Source organism: Passer domesticus, chromosome 3, assembly GCF_036417665.1.
Source record: "Passer domesticus isolate bPasDom1 chromosome 3, bPasDom1.hap1, whole genome shotgun sequence".
Taxonomy (NCBI): domain Eukaryota; kingdom Metazoa; phylum Chordata; class Aves; order Passeriformes; family Passeridae; genus Passer; species Passer domesticus.
This window is the reverse complement of record NC_087476.1, coordinates 58926015-58937067: the sequence shown is the minus strand read 5'-3', so window position 1 is coordinate 58937067 and position 11053 is coordinate 58926015. Positions and strand designations below refer to the sequence as shown.

At 43.6% G+C, this 11053-nt stretch overlaps 1 protein-coding gene across 1 annotated transcript; it reads right to left on the bottom strand.

Annotated features, from left to right (window-relative positions):
* Positions 1 to 1518: 1518 nt before the first annotated feature.
* On the bottom strand, positions 1519 to 8581 carry VIP (vasoactive intestinal peptide). Its single transcript, XM_064413358.1, has 6 exons — positions 8337 to 8581; positions 7782 to 7903; positions 6185 to 6325; positions 4097 to 4216; positions 3339 to 3447; positions 1519 to 1808 (listed from the first exon to the last, which is right to left on the bottom strand). The coding sequence occupies exons 2-6, from the start codon at positions 7892 to 7894 to the stop codon at positions 1800 to 1802; spliced, it is 492 nt and encodes a 163-aa protein (XP_064269428.1). The 5' UTR covers positions 7895 to 7903; positions 8337 to 8581; the 3' UTR covers positions 1519 to 1799.
* Positions 8582 to 11053: the final 2472 nt, after the last annotated feature.

Genomic DNA, 11053 nt, shown 5'->3' with positions numbered 1-11053 from the left:
AAAAATTTAGAAATTTAGGAAAAATTATTTCTGGAATTGTGTAGTGAAAAGTTTGATTACTCTAATGTTTGTTACTTTAAATTGAGTGAATTACATACATTTAAAAAGAATTCTGTGTATAAAGACCATATGCAGCTTTGTTTCTGGTTGGTTTTTTTCACTTATTTTTTAATGATTGCATCTCACAGAAACACTAACATTGTTTCAAACTACACTGAGGAAAATTTCTAAAAAAGTATTATAGCATGTCTGTTAGTATCCTTCAAGTATTTTCAAAGATGTTTTTGCTTTCAGATGTTCATAGTATGATGGGAATTGGGGGTGGAAAACCACTTTTCAAGAGCAGACTTCAAAATTATGTCTTTTGTGAAAATATAACTTTTGTGAAACACTCATTGGCTTAGGCTAAAATAGATTCTGTCAAGGCTAGATAGAAATAGCAATATTAGCACCTGGTCTGTGAAAGCTGGTTTTCTTTTGACATGCAGTTGCCAATATTCAAAAAAAATTGCAAATCGGTGGGCTACATATTTATGAGAACAAGTCTCCATAAATCTCAGATTTTTTCATGTTTGAAGTTTCTTTCTAAATGAGAACAGTAAACTTGTAAGTGAAACTTGCAAATCAGTTTTATCGCTGTCTATGTGTGCATATGTATGATTTATAAATATACTTGAAATTCCAAATTGAGCTTGTAAGTAGGTCTGATAAGTTTTTCTACTTTCTACATCAGTGCTGTGACTCAAACAGCTGCAAATTTTCAGTTCCATGGTCATCTGCAACAAGAGAAAGCTACAGAAAAGGGGATGGTAGGTCCATTTAGTTCTCTTTCTAAAATAATATAGCATAAATCAGTTAAAAATATTATCTTCCTCTGTTACTACAGTATAGACAGTTATAGGAATGTCTGTTGTTCCAGGTAGCTGTAGCACTGATTCAAACCAGTAATAGCTTGCCATGATAATAAAATGATTTATTGTCTGCATATTCTGTAAATTACATTCATTATGAAAAAATAGTGAACTGTCTTCAGGTCTATTTTATATATAAGCAATAGTTTAATCATCAAAGCTACAGACAATTAAATATAGAATAACTGATGACTTTAGGCATCAAACAAGTCAAAAGACTGCATTCTTTTAGTGCTTTGTCAGCCCCAGAGCATCTGAAACACAACTGAAAATAAAGGAGACATTTCTGGTCTTAATATAATTTATATGCTGTGAAATATACAAAATGTGAACCAGAAGTAAAGATACTACTGGAGGTCAATTTTTTAAAAATTCTTGTTAATTTTTTCTTGTTGTTTGTTTGCTTGGTAAACTACTAGAAAAGCATTTCGTGGCAATAACTTTCAGAGATCTTTGTAAAGCAGTTTTACACACTTTGGACTTTCTTCCCCTCATGTTGTTACATGTCTTTTATTGTTTCCTTATCAGTACACATGTCTGTCTGAAGTTGGACCACACCTAAAATAAGCCAATTAATTAGTCATGATGGGCTCTTTTCAGCTGCACAGTCATTTTCAAATGAATTTATTGAAGTAAAGGATTTACAGCATATGGACTCACACACTTCTCATGAGTTAAACTGGCATCCATATGTACAGCTTTCAGTAGAGAATGCTAGAGTAATATTTACAATGTAAATATCAACTTTTATTACGTAAGAAACAAATATATCACAACTTTCACTTCACAACATATTTGTTCTGGTTTGATGACTAAAGTCATCTCTTTGAAATACTATGTGGAACTCAAAAATAGCTTGTTCTTGTCATAGACTTTACCAGGTGTCCTTCAGAGGTCCTGAAAAGCAAAGGAGAGATGTGCTTTAGAAGTCACTTTTGCAAGCAGTTGCATCATGAGGTGTATGAGGGCAGACAGTAGGCATTGAGTGACACTCGATACAAAACAATTGCTGTGCTTGGGACTAACAAGCTGAGATGTGGCTGCTCACAGGAGTCTGCTGGGCATTACTCTCAGACAAGACCGTGGGATGAGAAAAGAAAGGTTGAAGGACTAAAAATATTACTGCAGAGTAGCCTACAGCACAGAATTGCTCACTTTGAAAAAACCTGTATCCTTAAAATGGATACACAAACTCAGGCTGCTCTTTCCACACTACATTAGCAACTGGGCACTGCAGTAAAACGACAAGAGTCAATACTGATTCACCTACAGGCAGATCTGCCTCATCAGTAAAGTCAATAAAAATGGAAAGGACTGAAAATGTTTTCAAGAAGATATCTACAACCTGCTGCACCACTACTATTTCTTCCTTTGTTAATGCCAGAACTTTGAGAAGCTGCAAAATCCAAGAGCAGATATTTCTTGCATTAATCTTGTTTGGAAAGATAATTCTTTCCAGAATCATGTTGCTTAAAAATTATTTAATTACTCAATGCATAAGCAGTTTATGTTCTTTCTAACCTTCAAGAACTTTAGAAGAATTGCCACATTTGTGGAAAGGAAAATAACATCTTCTTATTTTATTTCAGCCTTGCAAGGAAACAACATCTTTTTTGGGTCAGAGGGATGGGTGGTTTGGGATGATAGAAGAAAAGACATTTCTCCAAAATTTATCTTAAAGAATAGCCTTTTAATCTTTTTTTCTTACTTTTTGAGACACAGTTGAATGCCAAAAACTATCCAATCATCAATTTCATAATCCATTTTCAACAATACCAAGCCAAATCTGCTTCTACCTTACTCTTTCAATATTTTGTTCCTACAAGTGTTGATGTAGAAGGGATTATGTTTCAGTAAACTATAAAGAAAATAACTGAATGATTTTAGAAAAAATAGTAGTAGCTAAATGGAAAACAGTAACTGCAAGATCTGCATGTCAAGTACTTTCTTAATGCATAAGGTTCTTCTTGCTGATGCTCTTAGTTCTAGGGACAACTTTCCAATGAAAAAGATGTTAAACAAAATCTGCAGCATTTTTTTTTAATTAAAAGAAATATCCTCAAGTTTGTTCTCTGAAGAAATAATGATCTTTGTAATTAAGAATCAGTCACTTTTTGTTTTATGCTGCAGTGCTCACTGGTTGAAACACCCAAGTGAATTAGGCACATTATGAACAGTGCCATTTAATTAGGAATTTTCAATAGCAGCAATCATATGATAACATAAGGCTTATTATTAAAATTATTACTTCATTCAGACACAATGAGTGAAGAAACATTAGAAACATAAAGCTTTTCATGGAACATGACTCCCTTTCCTAGAGTATCCTGATTTTCTGATAGACCACACTCCATGTACAATTAATGTCATTTTATGGGTCAAGTCAAGCAACAGATAGCAAGAGAAAAGACAATCTTGGCATCTCACCAATGGGAGGTGGCTCAGCAGCTCATCTACAGAATCGTAGTTTTCTGAAAAGGATGGTTCAAGAAGTTCTGCCTCATCTCGAAGTTTAGCAGGATTTAGCTCTTCCTGGCTGTTGTGGATCAGAAATAAGTTTTATTGATCTCAGAATAAAAAGCAAAGAAAGCAAAGTCTTCTTCTAACTGTAGCTTCTACACATTTTCTAATACTTAAACCATAGTGTTACAGAACATATGAAATGTTTAATGAATACTGAGACATGATATTTAAAATCAGTTGTCTAAATGAGTGAACATACACAGAATAAAAGGCCTACGAAAATGTATGCTGGCACGTCTCACCTATACTGATGAGGACATATAGTCCTTTAGGGATTTTTAAATTTTCATTTTGTGCGTTCACAGAGAGGCAAATTTTCAACATATTTCTTTATAAAATTGTTGTCCATGTTCCATAGCTACATGGGTATTTTCCTTAAGTAGATTTTTTCTAAACAAAAAGTATTTAAGAATCTGTTGGAAGATTTTTTAAATTGCCAGATGCCATCTCCTCTTTATTCTTCTATTCTGATTGTGGTGTCTGTTCCAGCCAGGGAAAAAGTGTTGTCTGTATTTGAAAACCACGCTATAAACTGTGCTATCAAGTCATTAATGTTGACTGCCTTTTGTTTGTCCTCTCTGTATACATACATGGATGTATACATTTTCTGTCTTGATACCATAAAAGTATGGAACGAATACATATGTGTTTTCTTGTAGTACCTTCTTTTTCCAGTTAAAACTGAGTTTAAGTATTTCTTCACAGCCATCTGCTTTCGAAAGCGGCTGTAGTTGTCGGTGAAGACAGCATCAGAATGGCGTTTGACAGGACTGTCCTGGGAGCTGGCAATACAACAGTTACAAAGGAAAAGTTAACAGATGACATCTGTTTAAAAGAAAATACCATTAAATGATTGAAATAAGCTTTATTATATTGATTAGCCTAATAAAATCAAATTTTCAATTCGGCTTTCATTTCCATCTATGACTTCGGATCTTTCTTCAGCTGAAAAAAAGCCACTGCTTCCACTGCTTACTATGTATTTTAATAACAAGGATCAAATTCCAAAAATTGTTATTCAGCCTTTTGGGGAACACCTTCCACCAATGTTTTCTCATCTCGGTTTTGCCATGGACTATGCAATTAGGATACATAGTCAATGATTTCTAAAGTCCTTGTCCCAGAAGTTCTGAAAGATCAAGTGGTTTAGTGTGAATTTCACGATTCCTGCCTGTTCTCATACCCCAGGTTGCACCTTTTAATAAACAGACTTTATTCTAATTTCTCTATTTTGTGTGAATATATTTCAGTACAATGCCAAGGTACAACCTGGTTTAAGCAATAAGCTCTTAAAGGACCTCATCACTGTTCACACTGAACTCAGTGAAGGTAGACTCTCCCTCTGAGGAAAGTTAGAGTGTAGCATCACATAAAGCTATAAATTCTTGTTCTAAGGTTTCAGAAGACAAAACACACCTTGTGAAAGCCAAACCTGAAGGTCTTTTCTTCATGCACAATCTTGGGACATGTCAGGGTGTTCTATTTTAAATAGTTTACAGCATATGAGAAACTGGAACTGTATGTTCTGGAACAAAGGCAGCACTGACATAAACAGAGGACCTAATTTTTACTCGTCTTTTGAGCATATGAAGTAGGCACTCAGTGGTATTGTCACAGTGGCTCACAGTTGCTGTTTATGGATTTGAAAACAAGGGAAGTATACAGTGATCCTACCCAGCACCTTGTGCCCATTAGTTTATTGATGTATTGGTCTGGAAGTTGCATCCAGACCTCTAGTCTATAAATTTGTCTCATTCTTTTTGAATTCTGCTGCAATACAGATCTCACAAACACCCGTCAATGTGTTCTACAGCAGAAAAGAACTATACCTTTACATTTTCACTATAGACCAATCATTTATCGGTTTCATTGTGTATTTCCCTGTTTTTAAGTACTGAGTAATCAATCACTTTGTATTTACTTTCACCACTCATCCACCAAGCTAGTAAACACACTACCAAAAAAAAACAATTAGCAATTCAGCACAATAACCATTATAATATTTCCAGTACACATTATCCAGGCTTTGTGCAGTGTCTGTTGCTCTACCTCTCACAGCTGTGTCAGGAATAAATAGTAACATACTCATTTAGTAATATCACTAAATACTTTTATAGGATTTTTAGCTCCCCCATAATTATATAAGCTTCTCTTTCAGTATCTCTAAATCAAAAGAAGGAGACCTTGGATACAGAAGGGTAAAAAAAATTGCCAATAAAGCCAGCTAGGGAAAAAAAAAATCTACCTAATGTGTCACCTCACCTAACTCGTTTTCTAATAAGCGAATGCAGATATCTCTTCACAGCAAGTTTAGCCAAAAGATGGCTGTAGACACTGGTGAAAATTCCATCAGCATGCCTTGCATTTCTGAAATGGACAATAAATAAACTCTACAATACAGCCTGGGTTCATATAATTTTGATAGCGTTCATTTTGCAAACATACTGCTTTCCTTAATTTAACTATTGCACATATTAAAGGGAACTAGTTTCATAAAATAACTTTCAGATTTTCACAATATACTTTTTACTCCTTCCTGGAAAGTGAATGCATTCATCATGCCAGAATGGCAATACAATCAACATTTCTGCCAACATCCCTACTGCTACCACTATGCAAGCAGTGGCTATGGAATTTTCTTCCGTAACTGAGTCTTCCTTTCCTAATCTCAGTTTGAAAATGCGAATGAATTTTTGGCAGAAATCAAGTAATCCATCATCTTTTGTATTTATGATAATAAAGAAACTCACCTATCAATAATTCTGGACAGATCGAAATAGAATTTCTCATTTTCAGGTAGTGTGTTCTGCAAAAGATCTGATTCTGACTTTAGTGACCCACGGGCATGGTCAGGTTCACTGGCTCCATCAAAAGGCATTCTGTTTCCCAATCTGTTGGAGAAAGAAACCATGTAAAGTACAGCTAGTTGAGGACATGCGACACTACCAGAGATAACATTCTGGTTTGTGCCAAAATACACATCTACCTACTTTCTTCAGCAAGGCATTTAAATGAAATCTGGATAATTCAAAAATCACTTTCAGGTAGAATCCATGCTTAATTGTAGATTAATTGACATAACAGATCCTTCTCTCAAATTTATATTTTCTAGATAAATGTTGTCACTGAATGCAATTTATTCCAGTGCATAATGTATGACAATCACAGCACAAGTGACAACTGTGAAGCTTTTCCTAACAACTGCATTTTGTATAAATGGTGGATGAAATTAGCAGCCTCCACCAAAGCAAAGTGAAAACTGCTCCTGTGACGTACTTACCTCCCAGTTAAGTACTAAGATGTGCATTGAAATGCAGAATGAAACAGTTCTTAGGCCTTCTCCAAAGAAAGCAAATACACCGAGAACTTCAAACTAAATAAAAAGTGCAGTCATGTATCTCTACATGTTTTTATTCTCTCATGTTAGAAGCCAAAAAATCTTTTAATCTCTTCAAACGTATCATGGCAATTGCTCTGTATAAACTGATGTACAGTTACTTCACATTTTCGTAAACTGCAGTTTCTTATGAAGTGTCATATTTTAGCAAGGGCAGTCTGACTGCATAGCAGTGGTTTGGCATCATTCCTTCTGGCTGCTCTGATATTCTGTGGCAGACAAGGAAATCATTGTAGGAAACCCCTGTGTGTGATGACATGCAAAAGTCACATACTAAAACTAAGATAGACTTAAGCCCTTGCAATTTCAAAGTCACATATAGCACTATTTGTATGTCTGATGCATGTAAGTCTTCTGTCTGGTAAAAAAAAAAGGTGCAAAGTTGCTGGGTAAAACAAACCAGCTCAAGTCACACCTTTTGGAAGTCAGTCACTGCTTTTTTGCCTGTTTTTCACTGGTCCTTCTACACTTTATGTCCCTCTTACCTAAATGCAAACCGTACCCTTCTGCCGTCTGATTTAATTCAGATACATGGACCACTAACAGCAACTTCAGCCGGCGGAAGGGCGCAGAGGAACAAAACCTGCCCTCCTCTCTGTCCCCACGGACGCGTTCCCGTCCCGGGGCTCACCGTGACCCACACGGCCTCCGCCCCCGCGCACACCGCGACCCGGCCCGCGGGGCAGCGCGGCCGCAGCCGCCTCGGGAGGTGCCTGCGCGTCCCCAGAGCTGTCACCGGGGGGGTTCGGCGGCACCGCCCGACCGCAGCCTCGCCGCGGGGACCCCGCCCGACGCCGGGCAAACATCCGACGGCAAGCGCCGCGCTGCGCGTTCCTCGGGAGGAGTGGCGCATCTCACAGCCCCTTCGGTCAGCCCCGTTCGTGCGGGCGGAGGGGCGCGGAGCGGGGCTCGGAGCGCGGAGCGGAGCGCGGAGCGGAGCGCGGCCTTACCGCGGGACGGGAGGGAAGGCGGCGCCGCGCGGGGGCAGCGCCCGCGCCCGCCAGCAGAGGGCGCTGAGGAGGGCGAGGGCGAGCAGGAGCGGGGAGGCGCCGCGGTGCTCCATGGCCGCCACCTGCGGAGGGAAGAGCGCAGCCGTCACCCTCCGAGCCGGCCCGCCCGCACCCGCGGGCACCAGGACTTCGCCTCGGGCCGCCGAGAGACTGCCCCGGCCCCGCTCCCAACCCCGGTCCCTGTCCCGAAAGACGCCGGCGGCCAGCAGGGTCGCGATGGCGGGACAGCTGCCCGCGGTCAGGGGGAGCTGGCATCACCGAAGGCGAACCCCGGCCCGGTGCGGCAGCGGTGCCCGGGGCTCGGCGACTTAAGCGGTAACAAGAGAGGGTCCCGCCCCGGCTGCCTTGGGCTTTCAGAAACTCTCCCCGCTCCCCGACGGCCGGGATAGCTTCCCTGCAGGTCCGGGAGGGGCGAAGAGGAGCGAGGGTACGGGACGGGGCCATCGTTCCTCATGCGCTGGAAGTTGCCGCTGTGGCGGGGAGAAAGTTACTCACGGGGCCGCGAGTCCGTCGGAGGGTCTGGCCGGGCGGGCGCGGAGCGGAGCGGTGCTGGGGGAGTGAGCCCTGCTCCGCTGCGCGGCTGCCGGGGCGGCGGCGGCGGCAGAGGGTGAGGAGGAGGAGGAGGATGAAGAGGAGGGCTCCGTCTCGCCGCACGCTCTGAGCTGCCCGCCGCGCCACCGCGTTTTATAGCGTTTACACGTTTCTGCTTCCGAAGAAGCAATCACGTTACTGGAGAGACGTCACCCTTCCCAAGGGGACGGTCGCTTTGTTCAGGACAGTCAGAGACTTATATTTAACACATGAGCAGTCGCGTACCTCTTCCCCCTCCCCCTCACCCCCTCGGCCATTATTTGATTTATGTTAATGACATAGTTTTGGAGGAGCGGAGCCCCGTCGGAGGGGTGATTCCGCCTCGCCAGGCGGGAGAGCAGGGTCTGCGGGCGCGCCGCACCGCGCATCCCTGCCCGCTCCCGGGATAGCCGGAGCGAAGGGGGCTGCGCTCTCCGGGGCCCTCCGCTCCCTGCCCACACTGCCCCAGCCCCCGTGCTTCCCTGAGGAGCCCCTTCCGCGCCGCGGGGTTGCTCCTTTCCCTAGCTCTCCGGCAGTGTTTCTCTGCTGAGCTGGTCCCTCTCTGTCCCCCGCACATGCAAGTCCCTGACGGGGGCTCCCGCCCGAGGTGCGCAGGGAGCTGGTCTGAAAAACAAAATTTTCCTGCGGGTTTTAGTTTGGTTTTAGCAGGTGTCGAGGTGCTTTCTACTCTTCGCTATCTTGTTTAAACTGCCTGCGTGTTCGTGGAGCACGGACAAACCCCCACATCCAAGCGCTTCGTGGTGCAGGCGAGCACGGCGGGTGCTTGCGGAGGTTCCGCGGATCCCGGCGCCGGCACGGGCGCGTAGGGAGCGCGGCTGGAGCGCATGTTAAAACCCCTGGGCAGGAGCGGGATCAGCTCTTCCTTCTGAGGTGTCTTAAGCCCAAACCTCGGGGACGCCACAGCAAGGGAGAATCGGTTTCAAGCCTTTGATTTTTTCCCCTTCGAATTTTCCCTGCCTCAGAGAGATCTGTGTGCAGCAGGGAAAGAAACACGGGGGAAGTGGGCGTGGGACCCGCGGGCGGGCCGGCAGGACGGAGCTGCCCCAGCAAGCACCTCTTCAGTATCCCACCGTATCTTTTCGGTGCCTGCCCTGAAATATTTGCCAAACAATCGCGGAAGAATTTCAGCTATAAAGATCATCATCCACTTTTCCTCCCGCTTTTTTTTTTTTTTTTCCATTTTTCTTTTTCCTTGAGCTTTTGTGCCTCTAATCCTACTCAGTCTGTAACGATTGTACCAAATCCATACAGACGATTTTACCATTTCTTCTTACTTCTAATAAGTTTTTCTGTTTCATGTTTCACTAAAGGTTAGGCAGGCTCAATGCTGAAGATTCTGCGATGCTTAATCACATTTTCTAATTCAGTTACATAAAGAATAAGTGAATTAGATTAAAAATGCCTGGAAATTTGTTTCTCGGATGACAGCTGTGACTAAAACCAGAGTTCCTGCAGTAGTCTAATTTCAGGAAATTTTCCCCTTGTTACTACATAACTAGGGGTCGAAGGAGCTATGTTGCTCCGGAATGGCGGGATGAGCATCAATGGCACCGTATTCCCCTCACCTCAGAAATATCCCGGCTAGGGCGCATAGGCGTTGTGCAGTGTGCCCGATCTGAGGAAGCGCGGTGGTCTTCACTCAACTAGTCTCAAGAGGAGGGGGGAAGGAGAAACCCATCTCTGGGTGGCGTAGGGACGCGTGCCCGGGGCACTGCGAGGGTGTGCGGTTGCCCAGACCCCTGGCTTGGAAGGGCGAGCGACGAGGGGAGGCTGCTCTCGGGACCCCGCGGCTGCCCCCGCTCCCGCTCCTCAGCCCCAATTCCCAGCCCCGCTCCTCCTCCTCAGTCCCGCTCCCGCCGAGGGCGCCGCTGCGGGAAAAGCCAAAGGCTGCTGGCAGCAGGAAGCGGAGAAGAAAGAAGTTTCCTTCTAGCCTAGCAAGCCTGAGCCAGCGCAGCCTGTAGAGGGGGTCTCGAAGGAGTCCTGCGGACCCTGGAGGAGGAGGGGAGAGGCCAACTCAGTCTAGGGGATACGTGAAAAACAAGTCTGCTGTCATTTGCTATGTGTGTGCAGTATGGGTGGCTGCGTGCTCTGAGGAGATGTACACAGACTAAAAATTGGAGAATCACTGGCAAATCAGGGCTTTCTTACCACACTGAACCATTTGGGGCTGTGATGTACCGCGCTGCACCCTTCCATACCGTACCTGGTGAATCTGGTTTGCTGTAACTTCTGTTTTTGCAGGCAGTACACTAGGTTGGACAACATGCTGTCAGGCCGGCTAAAGCAGCCTCAGAACGTCTCTAGGGATGACAGTGTTGATAAAAAAAACCTCTCTAGGGCTCCCTTAACAATCTGAGAAATCTGTAGTGCATCTAATCTAACAATGCCATCTATTTTCCCTATTCTATGGACAAGAAACTGAATCATAGGGGGATCAAGTGGGTCCTGTTATTTACTCAGGAAGTCTTCAGTGGAGCTTTGAATTGGCCCCAAATGCCCCAAGCACTCTTCAGCTGCACTAACTGCCTGCATTTCCCTTCAGCACCCTGTTGCAAGCCACCAACTCCTCCTCTTGAAGACAAACTGAAGAAGAGATGTCACCTCCCCTTTCTCCTTAGTCT